The 23782-nt window shown below is 34.8% G+C and overlaps 1 protein-coding gene across 1 annotated transcript; it reads right to left on the reverse strand.

The window, feature by feature from the left end:
* Window positions 1-1287: 1287 nt before the first annotated feature.
* On the reverse strand, window positions 1288-18213 carry LOC148934046 (uncharacterized). Its single transcript, XM_089062161.1, has 7 exons — window positions 18169-18213; window positions 17956-18073; window positions 17526-17695; window positions 2427-2641; window positions 2089-2266; window positions 1893-1999; window positions 1288-1591 (listed from the first exon to the last, which is right to left on the reverse strand). The coding sequence occupies exons 1-7, from the start codon at window positions 18211-18213 to the stop codon at window positions 1288-1290; spliced, it is 1137 nt and encodes a 378-aa protein (XP_088918287.1).
* Window positions 18214-23782: the final 5569 nt, after the last annotated feature.

The following is a 23782-nucleotide window of genomic DNA, read 5'->3' on the forward strand; positions in this document are numbered from 1 at the left end:
AAAAACAACAACATATATAGAAAAATCAATTGAATTATTTTTGAGTTTTAAAATATACCTAGTTTTAGATAACTAGATTTCAGATTACGCGGCAGAAGGAGTAGAACTGCAATAGAAGGAGAAAACTAATTAAGAGGAAACGATTTATAGAGTATAATTCTGTTGAAATCTATCTTTAATTTTATATATTATAATTATAATTAATGTGAAATTACTAAAATACCCCTAGATTTTTAAAAAAATTAGTTGGGAGACCATGGGAATATCTTATATGTACATGCATTATCTTAATACCGATCGTGGGAATATAAATCAAATAGAATTAAGAACAACTATCTTCACTGATTAGGTATGAAATATAAGCACATAACTTAATTTTAATTGGATTGTGGGAATATAAATCATAAATCATATAAAAATGAAGCACGTGCAGACATTGTTAGAAAGAGTTTCCAATTGCATGCGCAATATATATGAATTGAAAGTGACATGTGGTCATCTTTGACTATGACTGATGCTTGTAATGAGAGAATGATCAATCATTACTTTTATATGATTGTGAAAGAGATGGATGATTTGATTCTCATGAATACTTTATTACTCACGGTATGCAAATATCATTGCCAAAGAGATAAAATTATTAATAGACATATTGTATGAAAGGAGTTCGACTGAAATCCAATTATAAGTATGCCAATTTCATGGTTGATGGAAGTGTGACAAGGAAATTGGACCCATAATATCTTAACGACTAGCTAGATAAACACAAAGGCCAACCTCCTTAAAACATGTTTCCTTTCTATTAGAATAATTAATTATTTCACTAATTCCTATTTATGGTGAAGAGAAAATTTCACTATTATCCTAGACATGTTTGTTTTGATTCTAACAAAGAAATTAGAAACAAATTCAAAGAGTATGATTGAGTAGCACGTGACTCGTCCATCCTTAACCAAATAGTCAGAGGGGCCTTGTCCCACCCTCCAAAGTGTATACAAATCAACACATACAATAGTCCTACCAAACGGAGCTATTTGTATCACTCTCACTCCTGTATCACTCTCACTCCCATGGTGGTATGTAAAAGTTGGAGGAGGCGGAAGTTTCACCGGGAAAGGGAGGCAAAGAGTTATAAGCGATATGGTGCTGCCCCATCAGGAGAGTTTGATCATCCATCAATGTTGAGGCTCGGGTCAGGGTAGAGCTGAGGTTGAGGGGGCATCATCCACTGAGCACTCATGCTGGGATCAAATCCCAGTGCATTGACATTGTATTGAGGCTCTGCATTCAATCCCAACCCCAATCCATAAGCCTGCTGGTGGTTGGTGCTGCAGCCACCCCACAATCAATCATCCCTCCATTTGGATGATAACCAGCCCAAGATGGTGTCCCCGCGTCCATTGTTGGTAGTGGAGGATACGGATAGCTGTTAAAGTCTAGTGAGAAGGGCACGAACATGTCTGGGTTGAAAAAAGGAGAAGCGTGGCTTGGGAATGGCATCTTGGCCAATGCACACAGGCGCACATTGGATTGCAGAAGCTTCTCGCAGTGTTTGTCCAGCACACCTGGTGAGAACATGAAAGAGTGTATCCTGAGAAAGCGAGAGCATTGTGTTAGAACTACTAACCATGCACGTTTTATGCACTTCTAACGAACATTTTATATGCACTTGTAATACACATGTATAATGAACAATATATGCATAATATTCATTACAAGAGGACAGTTCATTACATTAAATAAAATATTCATTGTATGTAGTTCTGCAATAAGAAGTAATTGTATCCAGAGAGAGATATACAGGATCATATTCCTTTGGTAACCAATTCTTATTGCAAAACTACTAACCATGAACATTTTATGCACTTGTAATGCACTTCTAATGAACATACCTCCAATTGGGAGCTTGGCCTCCTGTGAAATCCTCGGACTTCTGCCAAAGGGTGTGCTTTCTTGACTGAGGGTTGATTTCGTGGAAGAACACCGGGGGCTGGTTCAGCTTCACAAAAAAATAACCAATTTCATCTTATTCTTTTGCACAAAGTAGAAAGGAAATAATAAAAAGAGTTAAAAGAGATAGAAGAAAACCTCGATTTCGAGGGTGCCGGGGAGACCTTCGGGTAGGGAGATCCTTATGGCTGCGATGTCAGACCACGGCATTTCGACCTTGCTCTTGATAGCCCCATCAAGCATCTCCCACACTATTTTGCGGTTCGCGTAGTAGAATTTGGCGGTGACGTCACCTTCATTCTTACTCACCTTTTGCATGGCACGAGAGAAAAAGAGAAAATATGAATATAGTTAAACAGATGAATGTAAAAAGTGAGTAATAAATTGAAATTAACTTTCTAATTTAGTATGTGACTGAATTTTTTTTTTTGGACATATTAACTGATATCATCATTAATTAATTTCTACATACCTCTCAAGTTCCGATCTGGAGGTGCATTGCCGGGAAATTGGAAGTCTTTAATTTTTCTGGAGATACATATTCCTCCACTCTTCTTTTCGGCATATCCTTACCGGAAACGGAACGCTTCCCTTTATTTAAACTCATATGCAACAGATTTAGGAATGATGGTCTTTTACTTAGAGTCAGCCCAAGAGGGCTTGACTGGGATGAACTCTCTGCACTTCTTTCCTACAAATCCAAAAGGCTATTAAAATTGTACACTATGGCTAACAATCTCGTTTTAATTTTTTGTACTAGACAAAATTAAAACACACGTGATCGATATATTTCATCAGGTGTAGCATTATACAACGACCATTAACTTTTGCAAGTGTTAAGGTATAAAGTGGAAAAAAGGAAAAAAAAGGAATGTATGGTCGGGAAGAAGCATAATCTTTTTTTTTTCCGAACGTGATTTGCAAGTATTGCACAATATTGCGCGTGCGAGCCAAAGATGGCGGCACGCGCTAAAACAAATGCACAAAAACAAGTTAAAAAATGAGTTTTTTTTGGTTATATTTTTTCATCTAAAAATGAATAGAACCAAAATGAAGATGATGATGAAGAGAGAACATGGTGGTTGTTCTCAGAGCCCGAAGAGAGTGAAATCCTCTTCGAGCCACCGGAATCTTCACCAGAGAAGCCATCATGATTTGCAGTTTGAAAATCCTGAGCTGGAAATTAGGCTTTACTATTATTCCAAAAAACACTCTCATCATTATAACCCATATTTAATTTCTAATTAGCTAGCTTGATGTTAATTTTCTTGTGTGATGAATACACATATGGTTGTATTGGTATATATAGGCAGAGGGAGTGAGAAACAGCAAGAGTTGAGAGAAGAAAGCAATGGGCTCAGTGTTTGACTTAAGATCATGAGCCAACAACAATTTTTAGTGGTAATGAAAACATAAAAACTAGGGATATATATTTCTATCACTGTAGTTATCGCTATCCGCCGATTTTTGATTAGGCTAATTTTAGGTACTCCATCCGTCTCTGAAAATTTGTCACCTATTTTTATTTCCGTCCGTCCCTAAAAATTTGCCACCTTTCACTTTTACCATTTTTAATAGTGGACACTACATTCCACCAACTCATTCACACTCACATTTTATTATAAAACTAATATATAAAAGTAGGACTCACATGCCACCAACCTTTTCAACTTACTTTCTATTACATTTCTTAAATTTCGTACCAGATCAAATGATGACGAATTATTAGGGACGGAGGGAGTAAATATTATAGATAGTGGAAATGAAGTGGTCGTCAATTTAATTTATATGAATTGTAGTTAATTTTCATTAATTATACTAATAGAATTATCTTAAGACTAATTGAGAAAAATTTGATCATGTGATCGAAGGATTATTTGAATCAATTGTCGTGTAAAACATTATGGTACAGAATGAAGTTGTCGTGTATAAGGTCATGGTACGAAATAGTTTTAAATCTTATAAAGTGTACTTATATGTTACTTGTCGCGACTCGCACGAATATTACCCTTTCATATCACATGTACCAAATTAAAATAAGAACAATATATATTTATTCGTATCAAAATGGTTATAATTTTATGAAATTAAGTTCATAATTAAAATAAGAACAATAAATTTATTCTTATCAAAATTGATTATAATTCATTGAAATTATATTTGATAGGTAACACTTCTTTCTTTTATATATTTTTCATTATTAAATCTCATTTTTGTTTAATTGGGGTTCATTTGACCCGAGGAACTTTAATGTATATTATTTTCTTCAAAACTTACTTTATATTTAATAACGGGTCCTTCTTCTAGATATTAGTTAGAAAGTGAAATATTCAAGTTAAATAATCAAAATTTATTTATTGAATTTGTTCACTAGATATTAAATTTTTCTTTTGCTTTTATAAAATAGCAATGTAGAGTAAATGATGATAAGGCGTATAAATTTTTCTTTAAAAAAAAAGTACAAAAGAACTAAAAATTAGTGTGACCTAGAAAAACTTACTCTCTCCTTTCTATCATTTGACTTATTATTTTCGGTTCAAATTTTAAGAAATTTAAATAAATATGAATGAAGAAAATAAGTGGAATCTGATTATACTCCCTCCGTCCTTTAAAATTTGGCACCATTTGATCAGACACTGGCTTTAAGAAATATAATAGAAAGTGGAATGAAAAAGTTAGTGGCTGTGAGTCCTACTTTTATATATTAGTTATAAAATAAAATGTGAGTGGGAATGAGTTAATGGAATGTGGGGTATACTACCAAAAATGATAAAAGTGAAAGGTGCAAATTTTTAGGGACGGACGAAAAAGGAAATAAGTGACACATTTTCAAGGACGGATGGAGTATAATTTTATAATAAAAATTTAATTAATTAGTGGAATCTAATTCTCACTTTTATATAATATTAATTTTACAGTACAAAGTGAAATTAATTAGTGGTCTACAAATTCATTACCAAAATCAATAAAAGGAAAATGAGACATGTATTCACGATGAATGAAATATTATTATTGTACATGGAAGGTATGTACTTCATCCTTCTGCGCGGGTTTGAAAAATTTTAAGAAAAACGGTGAAAAATTTTAAGAAAAACGGATGGAAAGAGTTAAGTGAAATGTGAATTCAAGTTTTATTTATAAATTTTACAAGTATAATGAGTTAATGGTGTGTAAAATTCATTTATCCAAAATAGAAAAAAAAGGTTTAGTTGTGAATATTCCAAAAGCCAAAATGTGACATTTTATCAACACATTAAGGGAATGCAATATACTCAGTCCGCAAAAATAATCTCATTTATGGACGACGCGAATTTTAATACACAATAGGTAAAGTGACAGAAAGAAAGAGTAAAAGTGGATAAGTGTGAATATAAAGAGAAAAAATGAGTAAAATATTTCCATAAATATTAATTGGACAAATTTTTGCGGACAAAAATAAAAATAAAAATTGACACTATTTTTTTTTCCGATAGAGTTAGTATTAAAACTGACATTTTATATGATTAAAAATAAAAGGTTATTGATTTAATGAATGACTGTCGGATTATGTCGGACTTAACTTGTGCTAACCGTGCGCGCATTGCGGCCCCTCTTTCGGTAAGTAAACTTGGATCATGTCGGATTTGATCCGTGCAAAAGTGTGTGCATTGAAGCTCATTTTTTGGCAAGTAAAATTGGATCATGTCGGATTTGATTCGTGCAAAAGTGTGCGCTTTGAAGCTCATTTTTTTGGCAAGTAAAATTGGATCATTGTCGGATTTGACCCATGCTAACGTGCGCTCATTTGTTCTTCTTTCTTGGTAAGTAAAATTTATTTTCTACATTTCCTGCAGTATTTTATTATAAAATAAATTTATTTATAAATTCTATTACAATTATTTAAATTAATTTAAAAGAATATTTAAAATAAAATTCAAAATATTCTAATTAAATATACCGAGCACATACTGCTCGGGATCCGAACACATAATTATTTAAATATGTTATACAATAGAAAATAAGATTTAAAATTAATAAAACATACTGTTTGACGTGTAAAAAGTAACAAAATTTATGATAACTTTGTCTGTCCAATTACATATGTATTCTCTCCGTTTCGCCATAGTTGAGGCGAAACTTTTTGGCACGGAGTTTTAGAAAGGTATATTGGGTGTGTTAAATAAATAGATAAAAAAGTAAGAGAGAGAAAAAAAAAGAAGAGAATAAAGTATAAAGTGAATAAAGAAGAGAGAATAAAGTAAGAGAGAGTAAAGTAAGAAAGAGAAAAAGGTTACCATATATAGAAATGACTCAAATATGAAGAAACTTTCCTGAATGAAAAAATGATTCAACTATGAAGAAACGGAGGGAGTACTTGGTATATATGATACTCCCTCGTCCACAAACAATCGATCATTTTGTGTATGACACGAGTTTTAATGTAGAATTGGTAAAGTAAGAGAGAAGAGAAAAAAATAACAGAGAATGAGAAAAAGTAAGAGAGAAGTAGTGTTAGTGGAATGATGTGTAGGGTTATTAATTGTTGAAAACTTACTATAAATAACTGTGATCTATTTTTGTGAACGGCCAAAAATAGAAATTGTGATCTATTGTTTGTGGACGGAGGGAGTATAAATTATCCAATATTTACCGAACACATGGGTTGTGATGCAGTTATAGAAGACAAGACTTGGAACCTAAGAAAATTATATTTCGGGTTTTATTTATTTCGTAGTTAGTAGAATTAGTGATGCAGTTATATAAGACTTAGAGGCTAAGTAAATTATAAATTTAGGTTTTATTTATTTCCTTGTTGATAGAATTAGTAGAATAAAAAATATTATGAGTAATTGTTTCCCTTCTACCAAATTAGGTTTTCTTATTTTCTTATTTTCTTTTTAGTTATTTTCCTTCTAGTTTTATTTTCCATATGTTTAGGATTTTCCTTTGCCACTATATAAAGGCCTCATTATTGAACTAACAAGAGAGACTTTGATTATTACTTTTACATTGAGTTATTATACTCTGAAAGTTCTTAATTAGTTGAGTTCTTTATCTACCAGTTCAGTCATTCTCCATACGTTTCTGCATTATTCCGCGTCATTTAGTAGATGGAAATATATTGATTGTTTATTTTTCTTTTAGTTATTTTTCTTTTAAGAATTATTTTATATAAGTTTAGGATTCCCCTTTGCCTATATAAAGAGGCCTCATTGTTGAACTAAAAAAAGACAAACTTTGAGTTTTATACTCTTAGTTATCGATTTATTGAGTACTTTATTTACTAGTTCAGTCATTCTCTATACGTTTCTGCATCATTCGGTATTAGAGCCAAGTTGATTATCAATGGCTGAACGTAGACATGGCTGCAGACGTGGCGATGCTCGTGGCTGCGATTGTAGTGGGGGACGTGGAGATCTCCCAAAAGAAGAGGTTGCACGACAACGTGATCTAAGAGACATCGAGAACGATGATATAAGACGAGGATATATTCTATGAGCTCCCTAGATTGATGAGCTACTTTTCGCCTCCTTCCGTGAAATTTGGCGACGCTGCAGAAGACGAGGGCATTGCCGTCTATGACGATGAGGAGTACGACGAGGCTGAAGGGGGAAATCACCTCATGTGGTTCATGTTTGGGAATGTTTGTTTCGGCGATGGAGCTCCGGGCAACATTGCTTGTCGGGGTTAATGAACTTTCCGATTCTGTATAAGTGATAATGGGGCCGAAGGGTCAAAATGTAACTATTGAAAGGATGGTGTCATAATCAGTGACAGACGCAAAATTTTAATATTGGGGGATACAAATTAATATTAACAATTGTTGCATATTTTTAGTGTCAATGACGCTAAAAACATTCACGACGTGAACAGTACAGAGCTAATAGATAATTAATTTCAAAATGAGCAATATAAATTGTAGTATATACGATGACAGTATCAACGGTGAAATAATTGAAGAATATAGATTTTTTAAATAAAAGTATACTTTTAAAATTGAATTTGTTAACATTATATTATATACTACTCCCTCCGTACCACAAAAGATGTTACACTTTCCTTTTTAGTTTGTCCCACAAAAGATGTCACATTTCTCTATTTGGAAAAGTTCTCTCTCACATGAATATAAAAATTATATTTTCTCCATCCATATAACACACAAAATAAAACCTCCTAAAATTCCGTGGCGTCCCATAAGTGTGACATCTTTTGTGGGACGGATGGAGTACTACTTTACATAGATTATAAAGATTACTATTTTGTCTTACTATAATACTCATATTTACATAAACAAGAAAATAAAAAGAAATTACATAAAATTATTAGTATTAAAAAAATATTAATAAATTAAATACTACAGTAGCTAATAATATAGCAATAAGAATCTGACAAATGGATTAGTTACGGGACAACTAAATTTATTTAGCTGTCTAGTTAAGTGAATAGTTGAGAAAATCCAAATAGTAACAACTAAATCGGCAACAGCAAATTTCGAACCTAGGACACCAAGATTAATAATGCAAGTAGAGACCAACTGCGCTACCGAGTCATTTGGTAACTAATGTATGAAAACTATACACTATAGTAGTATCGAAAATGGGTGGGGGTTCACAAAAGTGGGTCCGCCACTGGTCACAGTAGCCAAAAGCATTGAATTTTCTGATAATGCCAAAAGTCTTAGAGCAAATCTAGCTCTTGGTTTTGGGGATAACAAAAGAGTAAATTTAGAAGATCTTTCCATTCTAACTGGAGCGGAGGTCATTAGTGAAGAACAAGGAGTGACTCTTGAGGAAGTTGAAATTGACATGCTTGGTTTCGCTGAAAAGGTCACAGGATCTCTTGACGGCATTTTAATTCTACATGGGGATGGGAACAAGAAGTTGATAGAAGAGAGGTGCGAGCAGTTATGAACTGTCGTTGAGAAGATTAGTGCAATGTTTCATAAGGAGAAAGCACAATTGTCAAAGTTGTCTGGTAGTGTTACAGCATTCAAGGTTGGAGGAACTAGTGAAACAGAAGTTGAAGAAATTTTGAATGAGTTAAGATGCTGTGTAAATAAAGCTAACTTGATTGGCTTTAGTGGTAGTAAGACAACAATGTCAGATGATGAGATGATGGAATAATGAGGGGAATTTGAAAGTTTATATTGTGAGACTGAGTAGAAAAATGTAGAATGAAGATTGAATAAGCATAATGATTGTGCCACATGAAATTCAAAAATACAAAAATAGGAGTCCTATTTTTTCATTTTAGTCCGCGAATAGGAGTCTCTGTTCACTTTTACCATAAAATGGTAATAGGGTCCCACCTTCTACTAACTTATTTCACTCACATTTCATTTAAAACTAATATATATAAGTGAGACTCCTATTCCACTAACTTTTTTCCACCCACTTTTCTTAATATTTCTTAAAACACGTGTCTCCAAGAAATGAGACTCCTAATGGCGAAGAAGAGAGTATTTTTTAATCAAAAGTTGCAACCCATTGGGTCGACCCGCAACTCGATCGGGCTAACCTGTTTTGTATTCGGGTTACAAAATTACAGCCCTAACCAACTAGTTTTACCGGGTTATTCGGGCCGACCCACGGGTTTCGGATTGGATTGACATCCCTGCCAATATTATTTATATTCACACTTAATATTGCATCAATTTTAATTATTTCATCCATTCATCATTTCTTGTCACTAGTTTTCTTTTTAGTTCGCCCTTAAATACTTATCACATTTACTTTTTACCAATGTTTTAAAAGTCGGACCGGCAAGTGAACCGGCAAGGCTACTAGTTCACGGTTCAACTGGTCCGACCGATTGAACCACTGGTCGAACCGTTATATTGTATACTCCCTCTGTCCCACTACAAGTGAGGCATTTCTTTTTTGCCGTTATTTTGCGAAGATAATAATAATAGTTAAATTGGAGAGATAATAAGTTAAATTGGAGAGATAATAAAATAAGAGAGAGAATAATATAGAAGAGAGTCGTATATACATTATTTTCTTACTTACTTTACTTTATCTCTACTCTAACTATTTATTATCATTCTTTGCAAAAATACGTCCGATTCGGAGCGCCTCACTTGTAGCGGGAGCGGGACGGAGGGAGTATTATTAAATACTCCTATATACTAAAAAAAACTTAAAGTTTTATATATAATCAAATATTGTATTATTCACACATCACACATAAAATTTAATCATATTATATATATATAGTATATTTAATTAAAATAGATTTAGTCATGCTCAAATATGCATTACTCCCTTCGTCCCCGATTAATTGTCACTCTTTTCCACTTCGGTCCGTTCCTCAATTATTGTCACACTTCATTTTTACCATAAATGGTAAGTAGGTCCCACTTCCACTAACTCACATCACTTACATTTTATTATAAAACCAATATAAAAAATGAGTCCCACATTCCACTAACTTTTTCAACCAACTTTTCTTTATATTTCTTAAAACCCGTACCCGGTCAAAGAGTGACAATTAATTAGAGACGGAGGGAGTATTATACAAAAATAATTAAAAGGTTATGTTTCATTTAATGAATAATAAAATATAATTAAAGCATAGAAACGGTAAACATAATTCAAATCTAGCAGATGATAAATAAAATTAAATAATATTATTATACATAAAATATTAAAATTTATATGTAATTATATGTAATGTTAATTTATTGGATGATAACATATCATTACAACATAATAAATGATAAATACAATTAAACATATGGAGTACTATAAAACATTAAAATTTATACGTATTTAAGTTAATACATATATATATTAATGATTTTCTTAATCACAATAACGTCATATGCATAAATTGTTAGTTATTTAGTTATAAGAATATAATATTGAATATAGATAACAAATTTCAGAGTTTTTATAGTGTATAACTATAATTAAAGTTAATGTTATGTCAAAAGTATGACAGTGGTGGAGTGGTAGAGGTCATGCTTTAATAACAAAGAGGTTAAAGGGTTCAATTCTTGTTAAGATCAATTTTATATTTTTGAGAAAAATACAAGTAAATGAGAAAACCGATTCAACTGATTCCCGGTTTCCGGTCGAACTAACCGTTTTACTCGGTCCAAAACGGTCCAAATGTCAACTGGTTCATTAGTGCGAACCGGACCGGACAAGGCACCGGTTCGCAGTCGAACCGGTCTGACCGGTCGGTCCAGTCCAGTTTTTAAAACACCGCTTTTTACTTTTTTTGGTATTGTAACTCACATTTAGACGTGCCCAAGGTTTACCGAACCGACGGTTAAAATCGAAACCATAACCGCTGGTTATGGTTCCGAACCGAAACCGTCGATTTTTGGAACGTGGTTTGGTTTAGGTTCAAAATTTTTTGAACCGAAACCGTGCCGGAACCGTCGGTTCTGAGTGGTTCCAAACCGGAACCGCGATAAACCGTCGGAAAACCGCGAAATCAAGCCGGAACCGCAAAAAATCGACAGTTCGAAACCGTGAAAAACCGCCGAAAAACCGCCGCTTCGAAACCGACACTGAAACCGTAACCATGAAACACCCTCACGGTTCGGTTCCGGTTCAACAATTTCCAAAATCGGAACCGGCGGTTCTGAACCGTAACCGCCGGTTCCTGAACCGTGGGCACCTCTACTCATATTCCACTAATGTATACTCATTCATGTTTTATTATAAAACTAACATATAAAATATGATTAGCATTACACTAATTTTTTCAACTCACTTTCCATTACATTTCATACCCAAAACAATACAAAATAAAATCCCGTGCCGGAAATGAAATGTTGCATATTTATTAGGACGGAGGGAGTTCAATTTGTAAAAGTATTTATTCGACTTTATATATTCTTATCTGTTATTAATATTTTTCATATTTGTTTTATTTCAAGAAAACAAATGCACTACTAGTATTAAAAAAAATACTCCACAAAATCTATAGGTGTACGGTCATATTGTTTAATTAAAGGTGTTTGAAATACTCATAAAAATTTTAAACATTGTATAAAATATTTACATTGCTATAATAAATGTTCTTACTTTAGTATATCTCAAAATCAAAAGACTACAGGTCATTTTTGGTCCTAAACATATAACATTTTTTTGATTTTATTCAAGAACATTATATTTTGACTTATTGCATCATGAACAAATGAAAACTGTACGAATATAGTCTATTTTCGGTAGAATCGTTAAAAGCTAACGGTCAATGCAAATTTAATATGTTTTGACTAAATTAATAATTTTTTATAAAAATATTTAATTACTAAAAAGTTAAATATATTTTATTTACCAAAAATTTAAATAGAGTATTATATATTCCTCAAAATTCGATACTTCCGTTACTATTCTCTCTCTCAAACTAAAATTAAACATGTGGGGAGACATGGAGTCCATCATAGAAAAATTAATGACCCTCCCTCAAGTCAGCGACGCAAGTTTGGGGCCTTCCCGTCGCTAAGAACGGACCTCCAATCGAAGTTTGGGGACTGCCGAACCAAGATGTGAGCCAGCTGTTCGAAAAGCAGTGGCTGTGGCGAGACAACCGGTGAGGAGTCAGGACTGATGGCGGGAATGGGAAGCACCCCACGACTGAAGCACGACAGACACGATGGCGTACCGCACGCTGGCTGAACAGCCACAACCGAGCTTCAAAAGTGTATATAATAATAATAGTGTTGATTTACTGTAGTTTCATCCAAAGAAAGAAATCAAGAGAAAGAGTCACTTTCTTTGACTATGACTGATGCTTGTAATGAGTGAATGATTAATCATTACTTTTAAATGATTGTGAAAGAGATGGTTGATTTGATTCTCATTTTTTACATTGGTCAATCACCTTTGAAATTGGAAACCAATGTCGCCTCATGAATACTACCCCAGTTTCATAATAGATGTCACACTTTCCTTTTTCGTTTGTCCCATAAAAGATGTCACATTTCCATTTTTGAAAAAAAGTTCTCTCTCACATAAATATAAAAATTATATTTTCTCTCTCCATTTAACACACAAAATAAAACCTCTTAAAATCCCGTGCCGTCCCACAAGTGTGACATCTTTTGTGGGACGGAGGGATTATTTTTTTTCATGTTATGCAAATGTCATTGCCAAAAGGGTAAATTATTAAACACCAACTAATTTAGAAAATGTAATACTATTAGAATAATTTATTATTTCACTAAATCCTATTTATGATGAAGAGAAAAATTTTACAATTATCCTAGACATGTTTGTTTTGATGCTAACAAAGAAAATAGAAACAAATTCAAGGAGTGTGGTCGAGTAGCATATGACTCGTTCATCCTTCAAAATGTATACATATCAGCACAGAGAATAGTAATTGGGTTCATAAGTAAATAACTTGGATCCTTGGGCCAGTTTGTCCTACCAAACATAGCTATTTGAATAACTCTCACTCCCATGGCGGTATGTAAAAGTTGGCGGAGGCGGAAGTCTCACTGGGAAACGGAGGCAGAGAGTTATCAACGAAATTGTGGTGCCCCATCAGCAGAGTTTGATCTTGAGGCTCGTGTCATGGTAGAGCTGATGTTGAGGGAATATCATCCACTGACTACTCATATTGGGATCAAATCCCAGTGCATTGACATTGAATTGAGGTTGTGCATCCAACCCCGACCCCAACCCCAATCCATAGGCCTCTTGGTAGTTAGTGTTGTTGGAGGGTGCTGCAGCCACCCAAAATCAATCATCCCTCCATTTGGATGATAACCAGCCCAAGATGGTGTCCCTGCGTCCATTGTTGGTAGTGGAGGATACGGATAGCTGTTAAAGTCGAGCGAGAAGGGCACGAATATGTCTGGATTGAAAATATGAGAGGCGTGGCTTGGGAATGGCATCTTGGCCAATGCACACAGACGCCGATCGAATTGCAGAAGCTTCTCGTAGTCCAGCACAGCGGGGGGGGGGGGGGGGAAAGCGAGAGAATTGTGTCCAGCACAAACATAATAAACATATTTTGCACTTGTAATAAACATGTATAATGATAATTTTATGCATAATATTCATTACAAGAGGGCAGTTCATTACAATGTTCGTTGCAAGCAATGGCGTAACCAGGATTTCGACTCTGAGGACCAAATTACTATTAATAGTTGCATAATATTCTTCGATATTTTTTCCACCGCAAATAGTTGTGGCATAAGCGGTAAGGAAGTTGTGACACATATAAATTATATTGAATGATAAATAATAAAAGGGTGATGACAATAACTAGAGATGTTGGATATTTTAGTGTAATTGGATTAACTTGATCGATCGGTATTGTCATAACGATACATCATATATGTAACATCCCGGATTTTAGAACCCTAAATTTTGAGCCCTAGAATTTATTGTTGATGACGTGGCATCGAGAATGCTTTTATTTCGTGAATTGATATGGTCGAATTGAGTTAGGGTTTGTGTGCAAGTTTGAAAAGTCAAACTATTTGATTTAATGATGTGGCATGTGACTATGTGGCAATTTAATTGTTTATGGGTGAGTGAGAATATTAGAGAAAATTTCCATAAATACTTGTCACCCTAATTCTTGTGATTTTCGAACCCTAGACCCTTTTGAAGAGAACTTCTATTTTTCCGGAATTTATTTAATCCTTGGGATATTTATCCAAATTAATTCCAAGAGCCAATTATTTCCTTTTAAAGAGAGAGAAAAATCGGCCCCCCTTTGTTTTAATAATGATTTTCGAAAATCACTATGTTGGGAAGGAAATGGTATTTTACCTATTTTATTTATTCCTTACTTGATTTCCTTCCATACCTAGAATTTAATTATTCTACCAAATCTTTCTATACTTCAAGAGATCTTGCCATACTTTATTCAAGTCAATATTCAAAAATCCATGCCTTATTTAAAAGGCTAGAAATCGCCCTTACCTTGCTTCATGAAGGATTTTCCTTATTTTTATTTTGCTCCATGATATTTTATTCTACTTGGAAAATATACCAAAAACAAAACCATGGCTAATTACCTAGCCTAATTTTCGAAAATTAGGAGATTTTGCCATCTTCTATTTTTGTTAATTCTTCTTCCCTACTTCACAATGTTATTTTATTTATTTAATTAATTGGGAGAATGAGATCTTACCAAATATTCTATTCTAATTACCTAAAGATCTCATTGGACTCTATAAATAAGAGAGAACCCCAACCCTAGACCCCAAATTTTCGGCCCCCTCATTCTCATACACTCTCTCTCAATTTTTTCTTCTACATTACTCCATTAATCCATCATCCTTTGAGAAGAAATTGAAGTTTAATCCAAGAACTTTGAAGAATCAAGGCTAATACTTGTTTCTACCGATTGTTTTTCGCTAAAGAGGTATTTTTTTGGATTTAGAGTTATGTTTGTTCTTCTTCTACCTCTTCTTTTCTTCTTCCAACCGATTAATCGGTCTTCTTGAACCCTCATGCATCTTAGTTGAGTGAAAGAGGGATGAAAAGGAATGTGAGAACATGTGTATGTGTGTGTGCCGAGTGTGTGTGTGTGGCGTATGTGTGTGTGCCGTGTGTGTGTGTGTGTTGTGGTGTGGTGTGGTGTAGCGTGTGTTTGATAGTTAAATAATATGGTGTGATAAACATGATCTTGATTAATTAGTAATGATAAGATAAATCGTTGGGAAGAGGGAAAAGTAATGAGACATGCATGAGTAAGAGTAGTATTGAACCTAATTTGTGATATGTGCCTATGTGATTAAAAGGTGAAACTTTGGTTGCGAAGCCGGATAAAGGAAAAGCAATTCTACTTGAAAACTAAGCAATCGAGGTGGGCTTTACTCTTAAAATCTCTTTTATTTTTGTCAAAAATGTTGATTGGTGTTATAAGGGTGGTTTAACTGTTATGCCATACCTATGTTTGTTTTAATGTGATATCTGATCTACTTATACGAATTCGGGTCTGAGTATGGGCCGCAAGCCCTACCAGGCTGTGTACACGATGGGATCGAGAGCCGTCCTTGCTAGTCGGCCGGTCTCGTGGGCGAAAAGTGTGGCCACACTTTCGTCGCACCATGGAATGATTGTTAATTTGATGAGAAAATGGGAGGTTATTTTGACTGGCCAGTCTATGAAACTATATTTTGTGATACTCGTGATATTCTTTTATAACTGCTTAAAACTCGAGTTCACTTGGTAAGGGTGGCATAACTTATAAAATGTTTTGGCAACGAGCTCACTGAGTATTTCAAAATACTCAGCCTTGCATGTGTTTTCCTTATGTGCAGGTTGAATGAAGACGAGTGGTGGCGGGTGTTGAGCAGCTTAATTAACTAATATGGATGTGTTGAACTCTAAGTGTAGTTGTGTCGTCACACATAGCTATGCTTCTCTCTTGGCCGTTTTCCGCTGAAGTTTTGATACACTTTATTTCTTTTCTTTCTTTTTGGGATATTTGCATCTTGCCTTCGGTTTGAGGCCTTAGTCTTTTCTTGTGATTCTGATTGGGATACTATGTCGTACTCTTAAGATATTTTGATCGCCTTTTATGAAATCTTTCTTCCTTCAATCTCCTAGGTTAAGTGGTTGCATTTATTACTCTGATATTTCTTTCATTTCTTTGGGTCAATGCTCTTTAAATGAAACCCTAGCCTATGTTTATTTCGTTGGAGTCGGTTTTGGGTAGCAGCCGCCGCATTTATTGTACCCTAGGAGGGCGGGCTGTTACAATATAAGTATGGAGGGTGCGGAGTGCACACTTATTTGAATTCATTATGATGTTAGGACCGAAGCCCCTGAACAGATGAACGGGGGTCCGGGAGCAGCGCCCCCGGATAGCGGGGTCCAAGGGGCGGCAGCCCCTGGCGGGGTCCAAGGGGCAGAGCCCCTGGCTGGGGTCGAGCTGTTCATGTTTATAAACCGATCCGATTGTTATTTATGGTTCTGATCATCTTCAACAATTGTATTCGAAAAAGTTCAAAATAATCTTCTGAAATTTATCCGATCGAATAGTTTGGTAGAACCGCCAAATTGAGTTGATCTGAAAGTGTTTATCACGACTTTCAGATATCCGTTTTTGTGTTCTATATATTGAATTTCCCCAACAAGAGATGCATATAGTCGTTAAAAGTAGTTGAAAAATGTGAAGTGTTAATAAAATAAAATTATTGCAAAGTGTGTACAATTTAAAATTAATAGCTTGTCTATTTGTAAACAAGGGATAGTGTTCTCAAATTAAAGTATGAATTATGGCCCTCCCAGGATTTGAACTTGGACATCCATAATAGAAAGGCTGAAGTCTCAACCACTTGCACCAACATATGCATATTTGCTTTATGTATACAAAAGTTGGGGGTTCAATGGGACCCACTAGACACCACATCTGATTGCTAGTGCATAAAATGTTCATAGTTTGTAGTTTTGCAATAAGATCAAGTACATCTCTCTCAGGACCAAATAAATACGATCATGTACATCTCTCTCAGGATATAATCTATTCTTATTGCAAAACTACTAATAATGAACATTTTATGCACGTGTAATGAACATACCTCCAATTGGGAGCTTGGCCTCCTCTGAAATCAGGGGACTGCTGCCAAAGGGTGTGCTTTAATAAAAAGAGTAAAAGAGAGAAAATAAAACCTCGATTTTGAGGATGCTGGGGAGACCTTCGGCTAGGGAAACCCTTATGGCAGTGATATCAGACCACGGCATTTCGAGCTTGCTCTTGGGAGCTCCAACTAGCACGTCCCACACCATTTGGCGCTTCACGTAGTAGAATTTGGCGGTGACTTCGCCTTCATTCTTGTCACCTTATGCATGGCACAAGAGAAAAAAAATATGAATAAAGTTAAACACATGAATATAAAAAGTGAGTAATAAATTGAAAGTAAATTTCTAAATTTAGTATTTTTTCTTTGGACAGAATGAGCATTAACTAATATCATCATTAATTAATTTCTAATACTGCAGAGAATTCATACGATCTGGAGATGCATTGCCGGGAAATTGGAAGCCATTAATTTTTCCGGAGATACATATTCCTCCACTCTTCTTCTCGGCATATCCTTACCGGAAAGGGGACGCTTCCCTTTTTTCAAACTCATCTGCACCAGATTTAAAGATGATGGAGTTTTACTTAGGGTCACCCCAAGAGGGCTTGCTTGGGATGAACTTTTTGCACTTTCTTCCTACAAATCATAAAAGGCTATTAAAATTATACACAGTGACTAACAATCTTGTTTTTATTTTTTGTACTATTATAAGCCCGACAAAATTAAAACACACGTGATCGATATATTTCATCAGGTGTAACATCGTACGCGACCATTGACGATTGCAAGTGTTAAGGTGTAAAGTTAAAAAGGGAAAAAAATAAAAGGAATGTATGGTTTGGAAAAGACATAATATTATTTTTTTTATTTTTTGATTGCGGTTTGCATGTATTGCACAATATTGTGCCTGCGGGCCAAATATGGCAGCGCGAGCTAAACCAAATGCACAAAAACAAGTAAAAAAATGACTTTTTTTTCCATCTAAAAATAAATGAACCCAAGAAAGAATAAGATGAAGAAGAAAGAAACTGGTGGTTGTTGTCAGAGCCTAAAGAGAGTAAAATCTTCTTCTATATTGTTAGTTAGCATGTGAGAGATTTTTAAGTTAAAAACAACAATATTTATTTATTTAATTTGTACATTGCAATGTGGAGTAAATGAATGATAACGCGTATTAATTTTCTTTAACGAAAGATTATAAAAGAACAAAATATTTGTGTGACCTTGATCTGGAGGTGCATTGCCGGGAAATTAGAAGCCTTTAATTTCTCCGGAGATACATATTCCTCCACTCTTCTTCTCGGCATATCCTTACCTGTAATGGGACGCTTTCCTTTTTTCAAACTCATCACCAGATTTATGAATGATGGAGTTTTACTCAGGTCAGCCCCAGACCGGTTGTCTGGGATGAACTCTCTACACTTCCTTCCTACAAATCATAAAAGGCAATACAAATTATACACTTTGGCTAATAATCTTGTTTTTATTTCTTGTACTATTATAAGCCCGACAAAAATTAAAACAAACGTGATCGATATATTTATCAGGTGTAGCATTGAAGATGACGATTAACTTTTGCAAGTGTTAAGGTATAAAGTGAAAAAAGGGAAAAAAGGAATGAATGGTTGGGAAAGGACATAATCTTATTTTTTTTATTTTTCGAATGTAGTTTGTAAGTATTGCACAATATTGCGTGTGCGATATAAAAATGGCGCGCTAGCTAAAACCAATCCACCAAAACAAGTAAAAAAATGAGTTTCTTTTTTCAACTAAAAATGAATAGAACCAAAAATGAAGATGATGAAGAAGAGAGAACCTGGTGGTTGTTCTCAGAGCCTGAAGAGAGTGAAATCCTCTTCGAGTCACCGGAATCTTCACTAGAGAAGCCATCATGATTTGTAGTTTGAAAATCATGAGTTTGAAAATAGGCTTCACTATCATTCCATAAAATACTCTCATCACTATCACCCATATTTAATTTCTAACTAGCTAGCATCTTGTTGATTTTCTTGTGTGATGAATGAACATGTTCTGCTGTGATGAGAAACAGCAAGAGTAGAGAGGAAAGAAAGCAATGGGCTCATTGTTTAACTTAAGATCATGAGCCAACAACATTTTTTTGGTGGTAATGAAAACATAAAAACTAGGGATATATATTTCTCTCTCTTTAATTATTGCTATTGGCCGATTTTTTATTAGGCTAAGTTGAGATAAATATTATAGATAGTGAAAATTAAGTGGTCGTCAATTTAATTTATACGAATTCCAATTAATTTTCATTAAAGGTTTTTTTAGTGATAAAACTTTTGGACCCATACAGCATTGTTGTTACTAGTGTTATTTTTTTGTTATTACACTTAATATTGCATCATTTATAATTACTTCATTCATTCACCATTACTTGCCATCAGTTTTCTTTTTAGTCCTTCCACCAATACTTGTCACATTTACTTTTAACTATTTTTAGTATTGGAACTCACATTCCACTAATTCATTCTCACTTATATTTATGCTTTTTTAGGGTTTAGGGGTTAGAAAGGGAAAAAATAACACAAGGCTTTATATTTAAGTCCAGAGACCTAAAATTTCAATGTGTGTGCAATGTGTGGAGTGTGTTTTTTGAATAGTGCATGCACAATGTGTATTTTGTGTATAGTACGCGTATATTTTGTGCAATGTGAGTATTTAGTGTATTATGTGTGTAGTGTGTGTATTTCGTGTATAGTGTGTGCAGTATGTGTATTTCGTGTATAGTGTGTGTACATTTTGTGCAACGTGAGTATTTAGTGTATTATGTGTGTAGTGTGTGTATTTCATGTATAGTGTGTGCAGTATGTGTATTTCGTGTATAGTGTGTGAAGTGTGTGTTTTGCGTGTTTGTATATAGTATGTGTATTTTGTGTAAAGTGTGCGTGTGAGTGTATTTTGTATATAGTGTGTGCACAAATTCTTCAAATTCAATTCCATATATTTACTTCATTTTACCAAACTAGGATTTGGAATTGAATTAGTCCAATTCAATCCCATTGAATTTGAATTCCAATTCCGTTTACCAAACGAAATTAAAAACAATTTGTTGGAGGAGCATTTAAAGAAGAAACTATTATTAATTTTTTTTACAATAGAATTTATACACAGACATGAAATTTTGAGGGAGGGCATTTGCCCCTCCACCTTGCACATTAGATCCGTCCCTGATTGTGACTATGCTATATTTTCAAACTAAGAGAATTAGAAGTCCATGTATTTGATGATCAAATTTAAAAGTCGTGCAAAATAAAAACTACCCAAATTTCCTGTATTACCTAATAAAACTGTACCCATTTCTTTTTACAAAAAATCAATTGTTAATTACAAGTGCATACAAGGTGTCTAAGATTTTGTGTCTTCACGAGTTATATCCAAAAAAAAATATATTATTAATAATATCATGAAAAAAAGAGAAAACAATGGAATCTAACGATCTGATATGTAATTGATTACATGCATTATCTTAATACCGGTCGTGCACTAATATTATATATATCAAATAGAATTAAGAACAACTATCTTCACTGATTAGGGGTATGAAATATATGCACATAACTTAATTTTAATTGGATTGTGTGAATATAAATCATAAATCATATAAAAATGAAGCACGTGCAGACATTGTTAGAAAGAGTTTCCAATTGCATGCGCAATATATATGAATTGAAAGTGACATGTGGTCATCTTTGACTATGACTGATGCTTGTAATGAGAGAATGATCAATCATTACTTTTATATGATTGTGTAAGAGATGGATGATTTGATTCTCATGAATACTTTATTATTCACGGTATGCAAATATCATTGCCAAAGAGATAAAATTATTAATAGATATATTGTATGAAAGGAGTTCGACTGAAATCCAATTATAAGTATGCCAATTTCATGGTTGATGGAAGTGTGACAAGGAAATTGGACACATAATATCTTAACGACTAGCTAGATAAACACAAAGGCCAACCTCCTTAAAACATGTTTCCTTTCTATTAGAATATTTAATTATTTCACTATTTCCTATTTATGGTGTAGAGAAAATTTCACTATTATCCTAGACATGTTTGTTTTGATTCTAACAAAGAAAATAGAAACAAATTCAAAGAGTATGATTGAGTAGCATGTGACTCGTCCATCCGTGACCAAATAATCAGAGGGGCCTTGTCCCACCCTCCAAAGAGTTGGATATTTTGGTGTAATTAGATTAACTTGATTGATCAGTATTATTATAACAATACATCATTTAAGTATGGAGGTGCGGGGTGCATGCTTATTTGAATTCATTACGATGTTAGGGGCGAAGCCCCTTAACAGATGAACCCTGTTCCGGGGGCAGCGCCCCCGGGTAGCTGGGTCCAAGGGGCAGAGCCCCTGGCTGGGGTCGAAAATGTAAGAAATTTCTGAAAGTCAAAGGTCGAATATGCAATTCCGGAAACCTTTTGAAAATTAGTTATTTTCGGTTATTTTCCCAACGGATGCACTGTTTCATCAGCAGCTGCATTGGTTCGTCTTCTTCAAAATCTGATCGATTCTTCTGGTTCAATAATCAATCTCGAATATACATATGATATTTCTGATTTCTCTGAATTTTATCCGATCAAATAGTTTGGTAGAACCACCGAAATTGATTTGATCTGAAAGTGATTTATCACGACTTCCAGATAGATTATCCGTTTTTCTGTTCTGTATATTGAATCTCCCTAACACAAAGTGTATACAAATCAACACATACAATATTCCTACCAAACGCAGCTATTTGTATCACTCTCACTCCCATGGCGGTATGTAAAAATTGGGGGAGGCGGAAGTTTCACCGGGAAAGGGAGGCAGAGAGTTATCAGCGAAATGGTGCTGCCCCATCAGGAGAGTTTGATCATCCATCATGTTGAGGCTCGGGTCAGGGTAGAGCTGAGGTTGAGAGGGCATCATCCAATGAGCACTCATGCTGGGATCAAATCCTAGTGCATTCACATTGTACTGAGGCTGTGCATTGACGTTGTATTGAGGTTGTGCATCCAATCCCAACCCCAATCCATAGGCCTGCTGGTAGTTGGTGTTGTTGGAGGGTGCTGCAGCCACCCCAAAATCAATCATCCCTCCATTTGGCTGATAGCCAGCCCAAGACGATGTCCCCGTGTCCATTGTTGGCAGTGGAGGATACGGGTAGCTGTTGAAGTCGAGCGAGAAGGGCACGAACATGTCCGGACTGAAAAATGGAGAGGTGTGGCTTGGGAATGGCGTCTTGGCCAATGCACACAGGCGCACATCGGATTGCAGAAGCTTCTCGCAGTGTTTGTCCAGCACACCTGGTGAGAACATCAGAGAGTGTATCCTGAGAAAGCGAGAGCATTGTGTTAGAACTACTAACCATGCACGTTTTATGCACTTCTAACGAACATTTTATATGCACTTGTAATAAACATGTATAATGAACACTTTATTCATAATATTCATTATGAGAGGGCAGTTCATTACATTAAATAAAATGTTCATTGTATGTAGTTCTGCAATAAGGATCGTATTCCTTTGGTAACCAATTCTAATTGCAAAACTACTAACCGTGAACATTTTATGCACTTGTATTGCACTTGTAATGAACATACCTCCAATTGGGAGCTTGGCCTCCTGTGAAATCCTCGGACTTCTGCCAAAGGGTGTGCTTTCTTGGCTGAGGGTTGATTTCGTGGAAGAACATCGGGGGCTGGTTCAGCTTCACAAAAATAACCAGTTTCATCTTATTCTCTTGCACAAAGTAGAAAGGAAATAATAAAAAGGGTTAAAAGAGAGAGATGAAAACCTCGATTTCGAGGGTGCCGGGGAGACCTTCGTGTAGGGAGATCTGTACGGCTGCGATGTCAGACCACGACATTTCAACCTTGCTTTTGATAGCACCATCAAGCACCTCCCACACTATTTTGTGCTTCGCATAGTAGAATTTGGCGGTGACGTCGCCTTCATTCTTACTCACCTTCTGCATGGCACGAGAGAAAAAGAGAAAATATGAATACAGTTAAACAGATGAATATAAAAAGTTCATATCTCTTATGATCTTCCAATTGTTTGGCTCTCCTTTATACACCATATCTTTCCATATCTTTGTTTTCTTATTCAATAAGTTAGGTATTTTATTTTCCTTAGTCTATAAATAGGGCAATTGTCATCAGATTCATTCAATAAATGAATATATTATTTTGGCCAAGTCCTTGCGTAATGCTTTGAATCCTTAATTCCCTATGCTACGTGCTGCCCGACGGAATGTCTCCGCGCACATCTTGAACGTACATCTGATCTGTTGTCGTCGCCTGATAGGTTGGAACCCG

This window comes from Salvia hispanica, chromosome 1 (genome assembly GCF_029641045.1).
Source record: "Salvia hispanica isolate PSC_SH4W2 chromosome 1, Shi_PSC_v1, whole genome shotgun sequence".
Taxonomy (NCBI): Eukaryota; Viridiplantae; Streptophyta; class Magnoliopsida; order Lamiales; family Lamiaceae; genus Salvia; species Salvia hispanica.

Bases quoted from the DNA above. Each gene is read 5' to 3' on its own strand.
- LOC148934046 (XM_089062161.1), bottom strand. From the start codon at position 18,213: ATGGTCGCGTACGATGTTACACCTGATGAAATATATCGATCACGT. The intron at 18,074-18,168 runs GTGTTTTAATTT...TATGATTTGTAG, and splicing joins ATGAAATATATCGATCACGT to GAAGAAAGTGCAAAAAGTTC. The intron at 2,267-2,426 runs AGAGGTATGTAG...CTCTCGTGCCAT, and splicing joins CACCTCCAGATCGGAACTTG to GCAAAAGGTGAGTAAGAATG.